This window comes from Dermochelys coriacea, chromosome 1, assembly GCF_009764565.3.
Source record: "Dermochelys coriacea isolate rDerCor1 chromosome 1, rDerCor1.pri.v4, whole genome shotgun sequence".
In the NCBI taxonomy this organism is placed as follows: domain Eukaryota; kingdom Metazoa; phylum Chordata; order Testudines; family Dermochelyidae; genus Dermochelys; species Dermochelys coriacea.
In genome coordinates, this window is record NC_050068.2 from 131,946,987 (window position 1) to 131,969,824 (window position 22,838).

At 40.4% G+C, this 22,838-nt stretch overlaps 1 protein-coding gene across 4 annotated transcripts in view; it reads left to right on the forward strand.

Annotated features, from left to right (window-relative positions):
* The window catches only part of SHROOM2 (shroom family member 2), a 182,669-nt gene that overhangs the window by 51,547 nt on the left and 108,284 nt on the right, over positions 1-22,838 (forward strand). For all 4 annotated transcript variants that reach the window (XM_038386783.2, XM_043500823.1, XM_038386784.2 and 1 more), the window contains exon 2: positions 12,385-12,536. In XM_038386783.2, the coding sequence (XP_038242711.1) occupies positions 12,385-12,536 (152 nt within the window). The remainder of the gene's footprint in view (positions 1-12,384; positions 12,537-22,838) is intronic.

The window sequence follows — 22,838 nt, forward strand, 5'->3', positions numbered from 1 at the left end:
CAAATGCATACATGGTTCTAGATACAGCAAGAGACCTTGGAAAAGAGCCCCGCTACTGGAAAACATAAACACAAGTCTCTCCCTAGGTCTCCAAGTCTGGCTACACCCAGCAATATCAGACAGTTTGGGCCACAGGTCTGAAGATATTAAAAATCAGAATAAAACCTATTCAGTTCTTTCAAAATTACAAATTCAAAATTTTCATAGAGTGCATACAAGACTCAGCTTAATGGGAATTACCTGTATGTATAAATCCATGAGACATTCCATTCTAGTAACTCAGGGAATAAAAGAGAATCTGAGTCAGAATTTTGAAAAGGTATTTGATTTACTGATACACTGGTAGCTGCAGAAAAAGCTCTCTATAATAGAAATACTGTGCTGGAAGGACCACATAAAGAATAGTTAGGCTGAAGCGGGCCAGAGCTATAGATCTTGGTATTGTCTGGGAAACAAATAGTATGAGACCAATTTGTGGTGGAACTGCCTAATAAACGTAAGATACCATATCTTTTTCCAGTATTCTAAAAGGAATGTAGATCAGCCTATACAGTTATCTGCATACCAGTTGAGCCTGAGTCCTAATTGTCAGAAATCCAAAATTCAGAAAGACTTGTGCTGCACAGTCTGTGTGTGTGTATGAAGCCAAAAAAAAGCTATTAGACTTGCATTACAAAAATTATGTTGAGAGGAATGCAAACCTTCATCATCCCTAGGTATTACAACTATTGGTCTTGGTGTTTCCAGTATGCAGCAAAAATGTTTCACCAGGTATCATAATGCTCTTACCTTACAACACGTAAAAATGCCTTATTATGGGAAGCTGTTCAGCCTCCATCAATAAAACAGCTTACTTGGGATGTACAAGGTATTTTCTGTTGGAAGAGCAAGAAGCTTAGCCACCACTTTTGACCAGATTTTGACCCTCTTTCATCAACTAGTTTATGAAGACTCTCACTAAAATTCAGAACCTGAACTGTACTGAATCTAGGGAGAACTTTAATAACTAGACAACAAACAAAAACTACTAACAGTAAACATGCCCGTAATGCAGCACAACTTGAAGCAGGTTTTAATATATAGTTCAAATGCCAGGTAGTGTATTCTTTTCTTGATGCCATTATGGCACTGGTTAATTTATTTCTTTATTAAATTTAAAGTTTAATACTATAAGTCAGATGATATTTTGTGACTTACAAACCTTGTCACGATCTATTTAGGTTCTAACTAAAAACCTGAATTTTGTACTTAACATAACTCCTTATATTTTGCTTGGCACAAACTGCTGTTCAGATTGACTGTGCCTGAACAGACCTTGATGATTTGCAGTCTTTCTTCATTCTGGAATGTTAACTTGTAAAATTGCCTCGTCTTTGAAAGTGATCATCTCTATCTTCTTCCTCTTCTTTATTTTTTTTAAACACACATCATGACTTTCACATCATTCTGTGTTGTATAGCAATATTTGGCATTTATATGACACACTTTTTGCTCCCTTCATCAGAGATCTATACAACCATTTAACCCCAGCAATGCCCATATGAGGTAGGTAACTTGGGCAAGTCATTTATCTATTTCATAATGCTGTTGTGAGAATTGGTAAGATCATGTTCACAGCCCTTTACAAACATTAAACGTACTATACAGGTGTTTGTTGTTGTATATTATTGTCCATGATGGCTTCATAAGAACATAAGAATGGCCATACTGGGTCAGACCAAAGGTCCATCCAGCCCAGTATCCTGTCTGCCGATAGCGGCCAATGCCAGGTGTCCCAGAGGGAGCGAACCTAACAGGCAATGATCAAGTGATCTCTCTCCTGCCATCCATCTCCACCCTCTGACACACAGAGGCTGGGGACACCATTCCTTACCCATCCTGGCTAATAGCCATTAATGGACTTAACCTCCATTAATTTATCTAGTGCTCTTTTAAACCCTGTTAAACCAGTGTTAATCCACTGTTGGCTTTTATAGTTGGAAGCATATGAACCTGTTGTTCTGAAAAACATCTGATCATCTTGGAATCAACAGCATCTTACATTAGATACTCAGCAGTCAGTTTCCTTGCTCTGTGTGCCATATTTTCAGAGGTCTCCTCTTCTTCAATATTAGCCAATATGTATTTTAAAGTCAGATGAGGGATTATGATATATCGTTGTGTGAAAAGTCTTCCCCCTTTCAAAATTAAATGTGTTGTCCTGCAAAGTTCGTTTTTTAGGGAACTATGTTATTTGTTCAGCTCAGTTAGTGTCTCTGCATTGTACAGAACACAAAGGGACATACTGCCTTTGCTCACAGAAGTCTGTATTCTAAATCACATAGTTTAAACAACAGCATTGCAGGAAGGCCCAGCACCAAGCTGCAACATATTTTTTCAGTGATTTGTTTGGCAGAGTATCCAAGTTATTAACTGTATACCTATCTCTCTTGGAGTGTTTTATACTGTCAGCCATGAGTGTTGTATCTGACTGCCTTTTGTGTAAAAGCAATAACAAGGTCTTTAATATTGTTATTTGTTTTGAGATAGCACCTAGAAGCCCCAGTCATGCAGCAGGACCTCATTGTGCTAGGTGCTGTAGTCACAGAACAAAAAGATGGCCCCTGTCTAACAGACTTCATGAAGTCGCTGGCATTTCTTCCTTTATGGGATCAGAACTCTGCTTCGGGTAGGTTATTTTTTGGCAGGGGAGAGGAAGCATGAATGTAAAGGGTGTTTGAATTGTGGGTTTTGCTTATTCATAGAAACAAGGCCAGAAGGCACCATTGTAATCACCTTACCAATGTATAATACAGGCCCTGGGACAGGAGTGGCCAAACTTACTGATCCTCTGTGACGTTCCCCTCTGGTGTTATCTGGACCAGTGATCTGCTAGGCCACTCCAATCCTTGACTCTGGGAGCCAGCCTTACCCTGCTCTGCTGTGAGAATCCCCACTCCTGGGCTGTTCATGCACAGCCTTTGGCATGTAAGCTGCTCCCAGCTACTTGCAAGCCAATGACACTAGCCAATACCTCCGGTCCTAGACACAACCCTAGAAACCTCCGTCTTGCAGTATCCAGTTATGTCCGCTGGACGCTGCAAGCTTATATGAGATTGTCACTTTAACAAAGAAATTGATATGTACCAGGCTTGTTATCCCAAGGAGAGTGTCTGACATGCTTCAAACCAAACGCACTCCTTGAGGTAGAATAAAGAAACAGATTTTAAGTGATTATAAATCAAAGCATAACAAGTCAGATTTGGTCAAATGAAATAAAAGCAAAACGCTTTCTAAGCTGAGCTTAACACTTTCAGTCCCCTTACAAACTTAGATGCTTCTCACCACAGGCTGGCTAGTTGCTCTTCAGCCAGGCTCTCCCCTTTGATCAGTGCTTCAGTCACTTGGTGTGGTGTCTGTAGATGGAGGTGGAAGAGAGAGAGAAAGCATGGCAAATGTCTCCCCCTTTTATCATGTCCTTTCTTCCCTCTTGGCTTTGCCCCCTCCTTCCCCAGCTTCAGAGTCAGGTGAGCATTAACTTATCAGAGTTCCAAACTGACCAAAGGAAGAGGAGGTGACTCTCTCGATAGTCTAACAGATTTTTTTTGTTGCTGCCTAGGCCAGCGTCCTTTCTTCCTGTGAGGCTGGGCTGGGTTTGTCCCTTACTTGTCCTGATGAGGTGTGCTCTTGGAGAGTTTTTATTTTAAACCACGAGGATACATTTTCAGCCTCATAACTATAACTACATGAAATGATAATCTATAACATCACTATAACAAGATGCTCAATGCATCATGAGCCTGCCAAAAACACCCAACATGACAAACTTTGCACTGGATACCACACAATCATTTTACAAAGATGAACATGGGGGTGTAGGGTGTTCCCCCGAGATACAGAGCATCACACCCTTCAAGCTGCATACAGTAATCTTCAGAAGTTTGAGAGCCACAAGATGCACAACCTGCCCTGCGGGGTGGTGCCTGCTGGGGCATGGGGCTTCTGCTCCAACACAGCCCTGCAGGGCTAAAGCCCTTAGGAACTCCTCCTCCCCACCTCAGAAGGCCCTAGGACCACCACCTTGCTGCAGGGCAGAAGCCTCAAGCTCCCCCCGCCCAGTCTGCTAGGTGGAGAATGGGGCAGGGTACGTGGAGGGCTCTGCAAGCCGCAGTTTAACTGTAAAAGAGCCACATGCAGCTCACGAGCCACAGTTTGGCCACACCTGCCCTAGGACTTCTCTGATTTAACTCTTCTATGCACTAGAGTAAATCCTTTAGAAAAACATCCAATCTTGATTTTAAAATGTTCAGTGATGGAGAATCTACCACCACCCTTGGTAGATTCTTCCAATGGTTAAATAACCAGATGGTTAAATCCCTCCTCCCATCTGAAATTTGTCTAACTTCAGCTTCCAGCCATTCAACCTTTTATATCTTTGTTTGCTAGACTGAAGAGTCCTCCATTATCAAATTTCCGTGCATAGATCCTTACGGATGGTGATTGTCACCCCTTAACCTGGTAAAAGGTTTTCTCAAAGAGGAAGACTTTGCAACACTTAAGATGGTAGACTTCGAATTGATTGCCCCTTCTGGGAGATTGCTCCATAGCTGGATCCCCTTTACAGAAGTTACTTTGTCCCCAGCTCTCATGCTTCAGCCTGGGTTTTGTGATCTGGGTCACTCCAGAGGAGCCCAGCTGTTACTGGGGTTCATAGATACGACTTCAAAACCATTAATTCAACAATTTATTTGGGAATATTATATACCCAGTTTAGATTTTATGCATGGAAGGTGTAAGATTTTTAAGCATCTATCAATGGGCAAGCTGCGCATTTTTAGAATTTCCTGTTTGTTGGAAGTATTTGAACTTCCAACGATCGGTTCCTTAGTGGCCATTGACTCAAATACTAAAGCAGACTTAGTGGTTCATTTTTAATGAAATATTCAAACATTTGTAAAAAGCAACTTTTGAGAGGGTATATTTATGTCATTGAATACAGACTGTTAAGTGCTGCCTCTTGGTGACGTGTAACTATACAAAGGTGGTCTTGCTTGTGAACGTCTCCAGAAATATTTTTAGCTTTTTAGAAGGTGACTAACAATGATTTCTTTGTAGTAGATGTAGTACAGTGTGTTTAACCTAGCTGAACATGAGCTTATAGCATGAAGGCTCTCTGCATGTGGTTCCCTTTTTGCATGTTGTATACTTGGGCTGGAAAAGAAACAGATTAAGGAATTACCCTTTTATCACTCACATTAATGGTAGATGTATACATTAAAAAACAGTCTACACACAGTATATGATTTTTTCTCCAATTTGTGGGTAAATGCTGTTATATGGGCACGAAATTCTGAGCCACAGTGCAGAAATGTTCTACAGTTACTGATATGTAAACGAAGATTGTTTTGTTTGTTTTACCCCCCTTTTCTCTACACGTTGGTTGTGGACGTCTGATTTTCATAATCATGGTAGCTCTCTCAGTAAATGTAGTATGTGAGAATTGCTGTGCTATTGCCTACAGCTGCTCTTTACCAGTCAAAATAGCCTGTGACTATTGCCACAAGGACTGCGAGCAGCACTGGGTGATCAACTGGCTGATAACACTGGTGAGGCCAACTTGCACCATTTATGTACTCAAACCACAGGCCTGTCTTACACACACTTCTCTCCTCTCTCCACTAAATAATCCTCTTTCCATCCTATTGCAATGGAATGAATATCCAGTCTGAGGAACTGGAGAGGAAGGATGGTCCAGTGGTTAGGGCGCTAGCCTGGTACTTCAGAGACCTGTCTTTGATTCCCTGCTCTGCCGCACTTCCTGTGTGACCTTGGGCACTCAGTCTCTCTTCCTGAGATCTCTATCTGTAAAATGGGGATAACAGTATTTCTCTACCTTACAGGGTGTTGTGACGATATTGAAGACTGAGACAGTTGGATACTAAGTCAGTGCCATATAGGTACATAAATAGAATTTGAACAGTGACACTAATTTACCACAAACACATCGTCTTCTGACTCACTTACTGTAATTTACACCACCACTAGTCTCTCCTGCATTTGACTTGTAGACTTCACTGGTAGATGTACCTACTTACTACAAATCTGGATGTAACCCACACTGCATATTCAGTGCATATCAGTGTGCAGTAACAGGATGTGGAATTGTTATGGTATAGTTCCAGGCCTAATAAACGCATACTAAGCTTTAATTATAAAGGATTTTTTCTCCTCATTCTGCATTGCATTGAGTTAATCAGTGTGTCACTGCTTCATTTTACTTATCTATCTCCAGAGATTTCGTTTGGTGTTTTTTTCTTTGATTAGCTGACTTTTTTAGAGTCACTGTACTATGAGCATCTAATGGATTTTTACAGATAATCAACATACCAGCCAACACAAAACTATTTTTTGTTTGGGTGATAAAGCATATTTTTATTCATGGGGTCACTGCTGATAACAGAGTCCTGATAAATGGGGCTATTTTCCCTGTGTTTTTCTGTTTCACTCTCCCCTCCCCCAAAGAAAGGACTCTCCAAGGACAAGTCGCTGATACAATGTTGTTCTAAACGAAACTAGATAGTGTGTGATGCTGCACTTCCCCATCCTGCCTCCTGCTTGTTTATACAGGTGTTTCTACGAGAATGTGGGTATTTAAAGTTAATCAATGAAAGCTGATGAAAACAGTAGTTAAAAGTCACATTCTAGGACTCTTGCATCTCTGTCAAGCTTCATCAATTTAAATGTCTACATAATCAACTTTTTCCTTTTCCCTTATGTGTTACTAACTTGGGATATAGGTTTGAGAGTATCCTTTGAATATGTGGTACATCTTACTGTGAATATTCCTGTGTGTGGAGTGGGATGAAGGTCTCCAAAGAAGGAGAAATACAAAGAACTTACCATCCTGTAACATACACACGGTGCCCATGCTTAGTTTGTTCCTTTACCTTATGCTTCCTGAAATTAATTGCAGCATCTCTTTCCATGGGAACAGACAGTATATCAGAGTTCGGACAATATTTTTAATGAGAGAACTTTGAGAGAGTTTTCATACCCTCCACTCATACTCCATTCTCTAAAGTTTTTTGGGTGACATTGGGGAAGATGCATTTTTGGAAGATTTTTTTTTTAAGTCTATTGCCAGGACAATTTGCTCTTGACTATTTCCATTTGTCTCTTAGGCCTGGACTGCACACACAGTTTGTATTGGTATTACTGTTTCAGTTAGGGTGTGACTCTTTTTTTTTTTTTGTTTTTTTCTCTATACAAGTATACCAATACAGCCCATAGGGTAGATACAATTATACAAGTATAAAGCACCTACCAGTATAGGAATAGCTAAACCACTATAAAGCACCTTTTACTGATATAACTGCATCCAAATTAAGAGGGTTTGATGTTTTAAGTGTTTTTTTAATTTATAGCAAAGTACAGATACCAGTTGCCTTACCTGGCCCTCTTCTCTGTCTCACTGAAAAACTTGCAAGTGCACAATATTTGGAGGAATATTAAATTCCTGTGTATGGTTGAGGGTTGAGAAAGGGGTTTTTATAATAGGTGTCTGCATCTCTACCTGTTCTCATCTTGTTTCACACTGCGTCGTGGCTGTTGGCTGATTGTAGTCCAATATGGCATTAAATATTGCCATGTTTTTGTTAGCTCTTCTTGCCAGATCCAATTGTATAGCCTCCCACTGACTTTTTTTTTAAGGCTTTCTTGTCCAATATTTACATTGTTTGAAATTCAAATACGAATATCAAGCTCAATTTCTAGGATAAATAACATTTTATGTGGGGTGAGGCACATAGGGTTTAAAATTTGGATCTAAATACATAGCATTTCATCATTTCTAAACTTTCTGCTAGGTTTGCTTACCCCACTTGCCCTGTTCCTTTTTGAGAAAATCTTCTTCCGAGTCTGACAAACAAAATAAAAAAAAAAGAATGCAAAACAAAAGGAAACATCATGTTCAGAACTGTGTGTAAATCAGAAATGGTTCCAGCCCCCTTTTGTCCTGATGTTCCTCGTATTTATCAGGATGTGTATGGAGAAACATTTTTTGTGTGAATACATTTTTTGCATGTGTGTGTGTATTTGCAGTATGAGAATAAATTACATAATAGTTTTCACAAGGGCATTTGGCAGTGCTGAGAGAGTTCTAAATGTGTCTGTTGGGCGGGTAGGGTAGATCCAAAAACAGGCTGATATAGCTGAGAGTACATCTGGTATATAGATAATATGATGAAAGTAATAAAATCAAAAATCACAAAGACAAGGAAATTAGAATGGCAATAGTAGGAGAAAAGAGGTATAATGGGTTTTTTTTAGATAGTTATTTTACTTGCATTCAGTTGCTGGTAGAGCCTTTATCTTAGGAGCTTTACCGTAGAGACTTGGTTGGTTAAAAAAACCAGTTTTTTAGTTAATTAAAATGGATTGTATTTTTCCCCCTAGGAAATACTCATGCTTGGACCAACAAATACATAATTGAATGGAATTATGTTGTTTATACTCACATTCACTGATTTGTGTTCAAACCATCAGGGAAAATGTATGCACTAATCCTTTTAGCTCAGAAGGATTGTTACTGTATAAGAATGTATATGTTTTATTCTTTTTATCTGCAACTAATTTAGAAACAACATGTGAAGAGACCCACTTCCAGTATTTGTCAGGGGTGCTTCAGCTCAGTCTCATTTTTCAGTTGTGATTAATGTTATTTTGGACGTGCCCATAAGTCTCTTTGGAAGGCTTACACTATGTGGAATGTGCAGTTCCCCTGCTGAAATGAAAACTCAGAGGGGGTAACTGAATACTCTCGTCAGTCAGTGTATTTCCAGCTCGAAGAAAAAACAAATAGCTTTGCTGAGAACAATGAAAATTCCTTGAAACCCTAGGAGACGGGACTTAAAAAGTGACACTGTCAAGGTCTTAAGGCTCAGACTTTCAAATTGCTTATAACCCAGTGGCACAAAGTCTTTCCAGCCCTCAGGGCTGAACCAGTACCTTGCCAGGAGTTTAAGGGCCACGAGTAGTTTACATGTAAATATGTTGCTTAAAACTCTTCAAACCACAGTAGATTATACCTCTTAATTTTTATTCATCCCGGGTTGACCTCCATCCTCAGCTCCATGGTCTGGTGATTCACCACTGCTTTTCATTAACATTTCCCCATGCTCTATGCTTCACCATGCTTCAGGCTTCAAAATCCATATCATTTAAGGTAATCCAGAAATGCAGTGAAGCACTTAAAGGACTTGAGACTACTTTTTGGAAGGGTCAAGATTCATAAAACCCCAGGTGCTCATCCCCTCTCTTAGCTTTGATTGACTTGTGACTCTCTTCTGTGGTTGCCTATAAGCAACTATGTATTTCCATCCCTGGCTCCTTGATCTCCTAACCTGTTCGCTTGCATGGAAGTGTGATATCCGTCTCTACTCGCTTGCTCTCCACTCCACCATACAACTGAAGTGGATTTTAAATTTTTAGTGAACCCATGAGATTTGGATAATACCCTGGCAGTTGTGGGTCGTGGATTGTGCATTAATTGTATCTGGATGTGGAAACCTACCTGAATTTTAATTATTTATATTTTTAAAAAGATATTATTTGAAATCTACTTTACTATTGTTAAGTAATTTTAAAAATAACCACTGTTTTAGAAAGATCTACAAATACTAAATATTCAGTGCATCATTTTTTACTTAAACATTTTTGAAGAGACAAGGTGGGGTGAGGTATTTTATTGGACCAACTTCTGTTGGTGAAAGAGACAACCTTTTGAGCTACACAGAGCTCTTCTTCAGGTCTGGAAAAAGTACTCAGTGTCACAGCTAAATACAAGGTGAAACAGATTGTTTAGCATAAGTAGTTAACACATCTCCTAAGGGACCATTCAACATGACAATCCTCATGTTAACTCTCATCATTCCAAGAAGTATTGCTTTATTTTAACATTTTACTTACAACTGTATTGTTGAAGCATTGCTTTTTTTAAAAAAAACTTCACTTTATAAACAAAGTCTCGAATATCCACTCCTGAACTGTATTGGATCCATATGCCCTCTTTGTTGATTGTATTGTGGAAGATAAGTTGTGAATATGTCGGATTTTTTTTACTAATTATGTAATAAATGACTTAGCCTGCTTTTGCATATAGTAGAATGTAAAACGTTGTTTTTTTTATGGTAATACCTGTGATGTGCTAGGATTTTCCAGAGATTTCAAGAGAGTACAGGCCCTGTGCAGAGGAGCTCAGTATCTAAGAACTGGTAGACAAATTATGGAATGAGGAACAGCTAGTATGGAATTTTTATACAAGTCAATTAGATTCTCTTTAGGCAGCACAGCAGAAGTAGGTTTTCAAGAGGGCCTTGAGTGTGGCCAGGTTAGGGGCCTTGCGGATGGACTCAGGACAGTCGTACCATGCATAGGGGACAGTATGAAGGAAGGCTTGGGGATGATTGTGCAAGAAGGAGGCTGGGGAACACTGGAAGAGCAGAAGCTCTTTGGGTTGGGGAGGCATGACACTAAGCATGACAAAGATGGATAAGCAGGGAGGGGGAGGATTTTATAGAGAGCTTTGAAGGTGATGACAAATCTGCTGTAATAGTGGATTATGAACTAAAGGAGGGATAGATTCAAAGGGGGAATGACATGATCATGCAAGAACTAGGACTTTAGTGATTGCATTTTATATGGACTGAAGGGGAGGCCAGAGATGATGTGGTATTTTGAGTTGGGATATAAAGAGGACCTGAATGAAAGATTTAGCTTTGAGAATGGAAAGAAAATGGCAGATCTAGGAGTTGAGGAAGAAGTGACAAGATTTGGATACGGTATGTGAGCAGATGAGAGGGAAGAGTAAAAAATTATCCCTAGATTGTGGATGTGAGTGACCAGGGGGATGGTGGTGTGTGTACATAAAAGAGAAAGGAAGAAATTAAGGAAGCCAAGGGCCTAATTTGCAGAAAAGCTGAGCACCTACAACTACCATTGAAGTTAATGGGAGCTGCCAGTACTCAGCAAATCAAACTCTTGTTTTGTTTTTTAAGATTAACAATATCTATAATTATTACTAGGTTTATCTCTTATGTTTTGACGGAAATTGTCAAATACTAACTCCTCTTACTTTATCGCCTATCAATCTGAATATTATGAATAGTTTGAGTAAAATTTGACCAGTAACATTTTCTGTAGTCCAGGAAGGGTGCATGCAGTACATACCTTCCATTGACATACGTTGTGAATGGCCACCTTACCTGGGCATGTGATATATTCAGTCTTTCCTTACTGGTTCTCACACCTCCCTCTCTCTTCCCGGCCACAACTGCTGGGTAATTCTATCAAGCATTGTAAAATGCTTGTTTTCTTAAAGGAAATACCTTCTTATAATCCTAGAAATTAGTTAAGTTAGACACCTGATTAATTAAATTAGTTCATATTTCCCAGACACAACTAGTTTCACAATATTTTGGTTACTACAGCATGTCAAACATCTTTTGGGTGGAATGTAATGGTGGTTGTGGTGGTGATATCAGCTAGCTCATCTGGAAATCTAGATTTTAAAGTGTTTGTCCAAGGCTTTTTTGTGCAAGCATGGTTAACTATATTGGCCAAGCATTGAACAGAGGTGAGGCTGTCAAACTCAAATCACAGGTACCCTTGACTTTCACACCAAGGAACACATCTGTACTACAGTGGCATGGCTACAGCTATGCATTGGTAATGCCATAGTGTAGACGCTTCCTACGGCGATGGAAGGGGTTTTTCCATTGATGTAGGCAAGCCACCTCCCTAAGCAGCAATAGCTAGGTCAATGGAAGAATTCTTTCAACCTAGATGCACCTACACTGGGGATAGATCAGTGTAACTCCAGCGCTCAGAGGTGAGACATTTTCAGGCCCCTGAGTGTCATAGCTATGTGAAATAAACTTTTCAGGCCCTAGATTTTAGTGTTGCAGCCTTTTGCTCCAGGTAGCCCTTTCTTCCCCTCTTTTCTCCAGCCTAGTCTATGCTTCAAAATTAAATCAACTTACCTAGGTCACTACCACTGCATGCGGAGGTGGATTACTTACCTTGATGATTAAAAACCCTTCCACTGCTGTAGGAGGTATCTGTGCTATACCACTGCCACTGCATAGCTGCTGTAGCACCCGTAGTGTAGACATGTCCTCCCTCTCCCTCATCATAATGCTTATTTCTATGGCATTACTTTAGCTCTGAATATTTTTTAACAAGCAAATAATTTGTGTGCATTTTAACCACCTCAATGTATTACTAATTACCCAGTTGTTATGTAGTTCCAAAAAACACAATGAATGTTTTTTTTCTTTATCTTTTTAAAAAAATGAAGTAGTTATTTGTTCTCAATTCTTCTGCCTTTTTGAATTGCTTTTTCTTCAGATTGAAGAAGGGAGCAAAGCTGCAGCTGTTGACAAGTTACTGGCTGGAGACGAAATTGTCAGCATCAATGACGTGAGCCTCTCTGGGTTCAGACAAGAGGCGATCTGTCTGGTGAAAGGATCACACAAAACTCTAAAGCTTATAGTGAAAAGGTAAGCTCCTGATGGACAACCAGAGTGCTGGATGCTGCCTGACTCTGCTTTCCAAAGGAAAGAGGCAGATTAAACCTGTTAAAGAGAAGCAGCAATGATTTGCTGTTTTACTTTATTTTCTGCAGGAGTCTTTTAAAGGTGTCAGACATTATATGTTGCAATAATGACTCTGTTGGGTGCAATAGTTGCACATGTGAATGTGATTGGGAGAAATTGGTTTTGTGAGGGGCTGGGAAGGAAACAGTTTTTTCATCCCACAAGAATTTTTGAGATTAAAAAAAATATTTTCATTCTGAATCGGGATGAAAAGTCAAAAGCTGAAAAAATTTCATGAATCAAAAATCTGGAAAAAAAAAAATTGACTCAGTTCAATGGAAATGTTTTAGTGTTAGCCCTTTACATATGTAATATACAATAGCTTACATTTTGAAACAGCTTTTTATGTTGACCCTTAAAAGGGACAAAGATGTTTTGACAATTTCAGAAAAATATTGAAACAAGTTTCAAAATGGGAAATCTATCAGAATTGATTCTTTCCTGCAAACAGTTTCAGATTTGATGAATCAACCTTTTCTGATGGAAAAAAAAAAACCTTGTCAAAAATACATGACAAGCTCTTTAGTTGTGTGCATTGCGGTTGGTTGTGTTTTAGAAGTGAAAAGTGCATTGGTGTAGTGCCAAAGAAAGTATTGTGGTGATTGGGTGATACAACACATCAATTTAGATTGGCTTGAATGTTAATGTTGCCTTAAATGGTGATCCTTCATTTGTGGAGATAGCTTTGATAGGAAATGAACATGAACAGCCTTTACTTTTAAGATTAAAAAGGGGCTTTCTTGTGGGGATGGAAGAAATTAGCAGAGCTGTTGAATCTATCACCCAAACAGATTGTGCAATAATTTACAATTCTATGAATAACAGGTTCAGGGAGTTCTATCAAAATTTGTACAGCATCAGGCCTAATAAATAAAAATAAAAAAATGTCTGGACTATGCGATAAATCATATTGGTCTCCATCAACTTGATCCTGCTCTGGCTACTCTGCTGGAAAAGATTTCTCATTAGAGCAGTGGTTCTCAAACTATGGGTTGGGACCCCAAAGTGGGTTGCAACCCTACTTTAATGGGGATGCTAGGGCTGGCATTAGACTTGTTGGAGTCTGGAGCTGGAGCCAAAGTCTGAGCCCCACCGCTCAGGGCTGAATCCCAAGGGCTCAGGTTACGGGCCCCCCGTCTCAGGCTGAAACCCTTAGGCTTCTGCTTTGGCCCCCACCCTGGGCAGTGGGGTTTTGGTTTTGGCCTCCATGTGAGGCGGTTAGGCTCGGGAAGGCTCAGGCTTCAGTCCCCCATTGGGCTCTTGTCATAATTTTTCTTGCCAGAAGGGGGTTGTGATGCAATGAAGTTTGAGAACCCCTGCATTACAGTGTATTGCATCAGCCATCTGTGCTCTAGATCAGCAGTTTTCAACTGGGGGGTTGTAGCCCCTGGGGGTCCGCGAGCCCTTTCAAGGGGTCTGCGGGACATTGCGTCCAAGCCCCAATCGCTGTTACCCCCTGCGGGCAGTGGCGTATTAACGCCTCGGCTGACAAATTTGCAGAGGCTGCAAATTTATAATAGCAGCCAGAGGCTGCTTCTCCCGGCACCGGTTCCCACCCTCCGCCCCTGACCCCGCCCCATTTCCCTTCCCCCTCCCTGCCCTGTTGGTCCCCTTCCCCAAATCTCCGCCACGGCCCCACCTCCTCTCCTAGGTGCACCACGTTCTCCCCTCTTCCCCCCCTCCTTCGTGAAGCTGTTTCGCGCACAAGCACTGGCAGGGAGCGAGGAGAAGCAGGACCCGGCAGTGTGCTCGGAGGCAGAGTCAGGGCGGAGGTGAGCTGGGGAGGGGCGGCAATTATTTCAGGGCCTGGGGCGGCAAAATCTTTAATCCGCCACTGCCTGCGGGGCTGAAGCCAGGAGGTGCAGGGCTGAATCCTAGAGCCCTGAGCCCTGGTGCTCCCTCTAGGGCAGAAGCTCTGAGCCCATGGGTAAAGTTGGGGATATGAAGGGCATTCACAGCCATAGAGCTAGAAACACTATTTTTTTTTAAATTAAAGTTGAAATTATTCACATATCTATAAATCCTCATTGCATGCTTTCTATCAAAGGGTTCAAAATAGTCAGGGTATGATGTTTTTTATTTTAAACTAAGGCAAAGTTTTCAGACAAGTTCTGCTTTCTCTTATCCTATCCTCATCTCTTTTTTTGGAGGGATGGCTACATAATCCCTGGACTTGATCACTGAAAAAAAAATACTTTCTTTACCTGCAAATTATATTTCACTTCTTTAGTTTAGTAGACACTGACCCACCAAGAGCATCTTTGTATTGTTGACTGTTTTTTTTGTGTTTGCTTACTATGTATCCTTTTCCTAGAGTGTCAGTTTCTCAGACTCTATTTTCTATTTGTGTCAAAATGACTATTTATTTTAAGCAAACAACTAATGTTCTGTGAACGCAAGATGGGAGGCCTTTCAATTCAGCAACCAAGTGCAGTGTTGGCTCACATTTTTCTCTTTTACTAATTATATTGTTCCTAATATCTATGGGAGAGAAACTGGAAGGCTAAAATATGGATTTACATCAGATTTTTTCCTTTGCTTGTTTGTTGTGTGGTGTCAAAGGGTAACTCTTTCTACAAGGATTAGAGTGAATCAAGGCAGAAAATAGCTTTTAAAAAAAATTTCATATAGAAAAACCTTTTTCTAAAATTATATTCTTCTGAAATATAAAATAAGTTCTATTGATGAAAGTGGGATCAGGCCACAAAGCATTTGGTCTCTTTGGCATTTGTGAGCAGTTCACACATCTGAAACTATTCCATCCAAGTCTTATGCTTTCATTCTTCACTTCTTTTCCTTATGCAGTAATTCCCAGCATATCTAATGTCTAAGTACTTTGGGACCTAGCAAGCAGTAGGACTTTTACTGTGCATTTTAAAAGTCCAAATCTTGGCTGAGACTTAGATGGAGCCAAGGTTCAAGTGGAAAAGTTTTGCCATGATGTTCAACAGCCTTCATTCACAATCCTGATAAATAACTTTAGTTGTCCTCAGGTCATGGTGTAGTTCTCATTTTGTTACTGTGGGTTAGTAGTGTCAATTAGCTATCTAGAATGATCTGTTCTGCCACTGGTCTTTAAATAATCAAATGTCTGAATGGCTTATAAAAAAGAAAGTTGTTGGTATCTAAACAAAACTCTGTTTTGATACAGAATTCTGGCACTAATCTGCAGGCCATCAACATGCTACCCTTGTTTGTTGATTTCTCTTTTGGAAATGCAGCAGGGTTGCGAGCTAGAAATAGATAAATCAGCTACAAATATTTGACACTGTCGAGCCAGTTCCATAGTACAGTAATGTTTGAAAGTAGTTTACAAACATTGATGATTGAACAAGTGCAGTGTTCTTTTGGTCTCGATTGAATAAGTACCCTGGAGGATACATGTTGCTTAATCAAGTGGGTTTGTTGAAACAAAAAATGTTAATTATGTGCTAGTTATTCAGTGTTATTGTGAATCACTTCTTGTGTTGGTGCCTTTTTTGGAGAACTAGAGAAGAAAATAAAGCACATATTTCTTACAGGAGCTATTTGATTTCTCTTCGTACACAGTAGTTTGTGTATACACACATGATTAAAATAGCTCAGTACTATTGGTACTAAATAAGGGAGTGTGTGTGTGTGTATATATATATAATAAAATATGTGTGTGCAATGTTTAAATGTTATTTCCCTAAATTCCATTCTGGTTATGGGTTTATGACACAGGCTGTCATTCAGTATGTGTCAGAGAAGTGGGTTTTTTAATGCTCTGAATAGTTGTTTTCATTATAAAGTGGTGAGATTATTATTATAATAACAATAAACTGTCAAATCACTATAGTTTGTAAATCATATTCTCCCAGTTGGACTCTGGTGTTCTTTATCCATGGTAGGGGAGGGGAACAATAGTGTGACCTCTAAAAAATGCCTAGAAACTTACTTTAGTGCAACTACACCGTGTATGTCTTATGTCCTTCAGTATCCATCCTCTATCCCACGTCCCCATGCACACAAACATATACATTGTGTATACCTGGGTATCCATTCCATCCTTTCCCACCTCTCTCAGTTCCCTAGGAACTTGCATCCCCTTCCTCTCCTGACCATGAGCTAGATCCAGGGGGAGGAGCAGAAAGGACATCCCCTCCTTGGCTCTCTTTACACACAGTTCCCACATACTGTCACTCAGGTTAATGGGGGTAAGGATGGGTGAGAAACTTTTCCCTGTTCCTGTGACCACTTTCCCTGCTGATCTCTGATTGGCTCTTGGAGCTATCAATGGAGGGCAGAATATCTGAAGCTGGGGAAAAGGAAGCAAAAGCTGACACAGGCATCCCTGCCCTGCGGTGACTTCTGGTGACAGGAGGCTGGGACTGCTGTTTAATTCATCCAGCTGCCCAGACTTTGGCCAGAACTGCAGATAACTGAGACTGGCTTCAAAACCCTAGTAGTGCTGGAATGTATGAAGGTGACATTTTTTCCCTTGAAAATATTGTTTGTGTTTGACTCTTTAAATTGTAAAAACGCAAAATATGCTCAAAACGTTGATCAAGCTTATTTTTCTAAATCATACATGCACCCTGACTGTTAAGATACATCTAAAACAAAATCCTAATGAGGCAAGAGACTAGAGTCTGAAAAGAACAAAATTACATATTATCTGAATTGTAAATACTCATGAGGAAATTTAGAGTCTTATTTATTTGTATGTTACTTTGTTTACAGAGCCATCCTTTAATTGTAGCATAGCAGTGACGGAGCATGACAGTGTATGTCCAGAGGATCTCCCACATTTCACAATATGCTGTACGGTCTGCATCACCTAACATTTTAAGATGAGGCACTAAATAAAAACCAGAAGAATCTTTTCTGTTACATTCACCAACTCTAGTAGGGGTGCTATTTATTTTTCATTTGCTGATAGGAAATGTGCTTGAAACCAGTGGTAACCCTTCCATATTGTGTGTGGAATTAAATATCACCTGAAATCACTGGCCCTTCCATAGCCCTTTGAACAGTTGGAGGTGCTTTCAGAGTTGAGCTCAGTTTTCTGGTTGGTATTAAAAGTGCTGTCATTCTGAAGGGTTCTTTGCCCGCATCCCTCTTTCAACTAGAAAATGGAAATTCAATCTAGGACTGCATTCAATGGTGGGGGAGGGTTTTGTATAGAAATAAGCACCTAATAACTGTTTTTTACACACTCTAAAATATTTTGCCTGAGGACTGAAGGAACAAAAGGAGTAGAGAATATGCATAGCTATGATATTTTAAGCCGGTATCATCCAAACAGTTACTCCGTGGTATTGTATTGTCCTATAAACCAGCTTTATTCACAGAGAGGTAAATATCTGTAGAAGCAAGATATAAGGTCATATTGGCATTAAATTAAACCCATGTTTTCTTGACACTTGGCTCATTCATACGACAGGCAAAAATAAATTATAACAGTTACTCTCCCCCTTGTTGCCTGTAAGCATTTATTCCCCTGTACTGGAACACATCTGTAGCGTGGACTGACAAAGAAAAGTTATACTTATTCTTGGAATTTTCAGCCAAGTTTCTGGAGTAGCTTAAAAACCAGAGTTTATTATCTACCATCCCATTTTCTCCTTCCACTCTCCCTTCTTCCCAATCCCATTGTTTTCACTTCACAGCTGTGCATAGGCTTGCATGCAGCAGTCCTTACTTTAATAGGTAAGCAGGCACTCTCTGGCACCCCAACCACCCATATTAATTTGTGAAAAAGTGGTTAGGGTAGGATGTTTATGTATTATCTTGGAGTGTGAATATTTCCTCTTATAAGGGGGTGGCTACAAGAAGCGCATAATACAGGTAAACAGTTCTAGGCTCAGATCCTTCAGACTGCCTGAGCTATGTTTGAAAGGTTAGTGGGAATGGTTGGGCAAAGGGTGAAGCCACTTATACTTTCCCAGGGACTGGGCCAGTCCTTGGTGTATAGCAAGCAGTTCTAGGGCTGGGTATGCCGACATCACCATTCAACTGATGGGGCTAGTGTTCATGGAGGTTTTACCCCAACTTGGAGTCAAGGTAGCTTGCATTGATTGATAACTAGAGAATTATTGATTTAAAACAAAGGTGTTTCCAGGTGTGAATGTATTTCACAGCCATGTTAGGGTGTGTCCACTGGATCTCTCTGATGTAGACAGGGCACTGGGACTGCTGTCCTTTCTTTTCATTTGCTTGGTTGCTGTTGGTTCCTGGTCCCACTTAATCCTATTACACTGCTATGTCCTATAACATTACGTAGAGGCACTGGTTTTGTTTACAAATTAACATCTAGAGCAAGTGTGTTTTCTTTATTATAATTCTAGCATATGTAGACTGACTTTTGAGAAGTCAGGAAGAGAAGTGTTGGAATCATTAAGGGGAGACTTATAACCTGTGTCTAATGTATTTGAAAGGAGATTGTCAAGGCTAACAATGTCCATTTTTAAATCACAGAAGTTCATGTTAATTAATTGGTGGGAAAAAGAGGCATTAGAAGAAAAATAACTTCCTTGTGGTTACACATGTATGTTCAAACAATGCACATGTAATGGGCCTCCCCACAATGTGTTTCTAGTGAGGATTGTTCCCCCATCTGCCTGACCATTGGACTGATCATTTTATTTTCTGAAGAACAGAGTGGTGGCATTTCAGTAGTCTCCCTGAATGTGAAGGATTCTGTTGAGACACTTAGCACTATTTTCCCACCTCGACTGTCTGGTTTTTTTTTTTGTTCAGCTGTATTTTTTTAAAGGTGCTTTCTGTTTTTACTTTCTCTGCATTGTTGTTGGCCCCTCACAAGTTTGTTCTGATTGTGGTGTGACCATTGATGTTCCGTGATAGGTCACCACAGCTGCCCCCTGGTTCCGTTCCAGGAATCTGCTCAGCTTTGGGCCTTTGTTTTCAGTGATACATGAATAAAGTCTGCAGGGTGACTGGCTAGCACTACTTCCATGAATAGACCTTGAATTATTATTATTATTATTATTATTGTTATTATTATTATTATTATTATACCTAGTTTCCGAGAAGGGATAATGATTTGGTACTTTGAAGTTGTTGGGTGCTTTTTGTTTAAAAACATGGTTTGATTGTGGAAACCCTCTCATACGTCATTGATGTTCTAGCTACCGTAGTTAAAAAGTGGTGGCTTTTTGATTCCAGCTTCCTAGCTTTTAAAGGTCAAAAGCGACCGTTATGATCATCCGGTCTGACGTGTATAACACAGGCCATAGCATTTCAGCAGGTGAACTCCATTGTGGTGTTTTGTGGGGTGCTTTGGGCAATGCACAGAAACTGCTCTCTGGGAAAGGCCTGAGATCAGAATCGTATACTCCTACTCAACCGGAGTCTTGTGGAAAAGATTGTCTCAGCAATTAATTTAATAGGTAGCGTGGGAGCTGTGAAATTATTCTTTTCCTTCTTGTCCAGCTGGTATTTTGCAGCGCGTTGATTAAACCAAAACACAGCAAAGTCTTAGAGTTTAAGGCCAAAAGGGGCCACCAGATCATCTAGTCAGAGTGCCTGTAGATCACAGCACACCAACGCCACCCAGCACCTGCACATTAAACCCAACAACCTAAATTAGACCCAAAGTAGTACAGCCCATGGGAGACTAGACTGTTATGTGCCACAAGCAGAAAATAGGAGTGAACCAACGTGCACCATTCTCAAGGCCCCCACAATGGCAGGGAAATGATTGAAAATACACCCAGATAATCCTGGCAAATGACCCGCAATCCCATTCTGCGAAGGAAGACAAAAAGTCTACATGGTCGCTGCCAATCTGACCTGGGGAAAAATTCCTCCCTGACCCCACATATACCAATCAGATAGAGCCTGAACATGTGAGCCAGCACCAGCCAGCCAAGCACCTGAGAGAGAGACTGCTCGGTGGCACCTCAGAACCCTGCCCCTCCCCATTGCATCTCGAGTCATGGCCATCCCTAAAGCTTCACAGGAAGGTGATTTAAAAAAACAACCAACCAGAAGACATTGTGACGGGAGGGGCAGGGGGGGATCCTTTCCTGACCCTTGCAGGTGCCTAGCTGAAACCCTGAAGCATGAGCTTTTAAGAACGTAAAACATAAACCAGAATTGAGCCCCAGGAATGTTGAGCCCCGTCTCCTACCATCATAAGCAACGCTGTCATGCAGTCACACTCATACATTTGTCTTGCTCTCTGCTAAAACGAATTAAGTGGGTTCAGTCTGGCCAAAACAAAGAGTTCCTATCTGAGGACCTTGAAACCCTGTCTAGTACTGAGGAGTGGGCCAGGCAAAAGTGGCCAAGTTAGATAATTAGAACTTTTTTAAAAAAAAGATGTTTGTTTCCTCCTATTTGAGAGCAAATAAGTTTCCCCAGGTCTTTTCAGAGGGCTCTCTAATCAAAAACCAAAATTCTGTTAAATCAGAATAAGCATTTGATTCTCATCTGTGGTAGATTGATACACATCACTCCTGAGTTGGTATTGATCAGCTGTTCAACAGGGAGCAGCAAAGAAATTGTTTGACAAAACTGCAGGGGGATTCTATGAAGGCAAAATATAATTACCTAGGTCAGACCAGGTTGACATCCTTTCTACCTCCTCCCTCCGCTCTCCTCAAAAAACTTTAATGAATATAAATGACAAATAAGAGGGGAGGAGGAAGCATCTGAAGCAGCCATGTCCTCATCTGTCTACAGAATTACCAATAATACTTTAAAAAGTAATATTCCATGGAGATCTTCCATCTAAATTATATCCTTGTCTGACATTGTGTAACTTTTGACAGATAATGAGATCACAGCACCAGACAGTGCGACTCTATATGCTCATTGGTGAGTCATCTTTAAACTTCCCCCTACCAACATCCCAGTGAATTTAGATTCTTTCTTTGTAATTTAGCTGCAAAGCCATGTCAGTTTACCTAATGATTGTATACGTGTGTGTGTGTGTGTGTGTGTGTGTGTGTGTGTGTGTGTGTTCACAAGCAAAAGGCTAAAAGTATCCCAAATATTCTGTTATACTGTTGATATTGAATATGGCTCCTTAGAAAAGGGAGGCAAATAGATCAAGAGACTAAGGCCAAAATTTTTCACAAATGGATGCAACTAACCCTTTGAAAAATTTTGGCCTTAGTCTCTTGACCAGTTGTGTCCTCTAAGGCAGTGGTTCTCAAAGCAAGTCCGCCGCTTGTTCAGGGAAAGCCCTGGCTGCCGGACCGGTTTGTTTACCTGCCACATCCGCAGGTTCGGCCGATCGCGGTTCACCGCTCCAGGCCAATGGGGGCTGCGGGAAGGGCGGCCAGCACGTCCCTTGGCACGCGCCGCTTCCCACAGCCCCCATTGGCCTGGATCGGCGAGTGGGAGCTGTGATTGGCCGAACCTATGGAGGAAGCAGATAAACACACCGGCCCGGCCCGCCAGGGGCTTTCCCTGAACAAGCGGCGACCAGCTTTGAGAACCACTGCTCTAAGGTCCATATTAGGACTGGTCAAAATATGGTAACTTTTTAAAATTGAATCTGTGGGGAGAGGAACAATTTTTAAATTAATTCAAGTTCTATATAAAATATTGGGTGGTATTTTTTTCTGTTTCCCTGCCTTCCTTTTTCCTCCCATCAGCCCTCTTTTCTTTTTCCATTTTGGCATTAAGTGTGTGAATGGGGAGGAAATGAAAAAACAACTCCCCAACATTTTTTTGGAATAGCTTTGGCTGAAAATTTTTTCTTGGAAGTTTTCCATTTTCTTAAAGGCCATGTTTTAAATGATTATTATTTTTTTACTAGCTCTAGTTCATGTATAGCAATGAAATACATTGACTTGATTTTTCAAAGATTTTGAGTCCTAAAAGCTCCCACGGACTTCAGATGTTCAGTTTCTTTCTTCAGGCCACTGATTTTGTTGCCTAAAGATGGATCTAGGAGCCTAAGTTTGGGACCTTCAGTTGGATTTTGTGAAATTTCAAGCCATTTTGAGTGGATTAAGATATACTTGTTTTTGCAGTTTATGAAGTCACTTCTAATGGTAATATGAACAGAAGGATTTGAAACTGACAATGTTTTTACACTGAGCAAAGAACACAGAATAACCTTTCTTCAGGCAGCATTCCTTTCTGAGTAACTTCTAGTTGCGGTGCTGGGCCTAGTAATGAGTACATCAGTCATTTAAGTCAGCCCAAAAGTTCTTCCTATTGTAAATATGCCTCTTTCCTTATTTTTCTCAAGTAAAATCACTGATT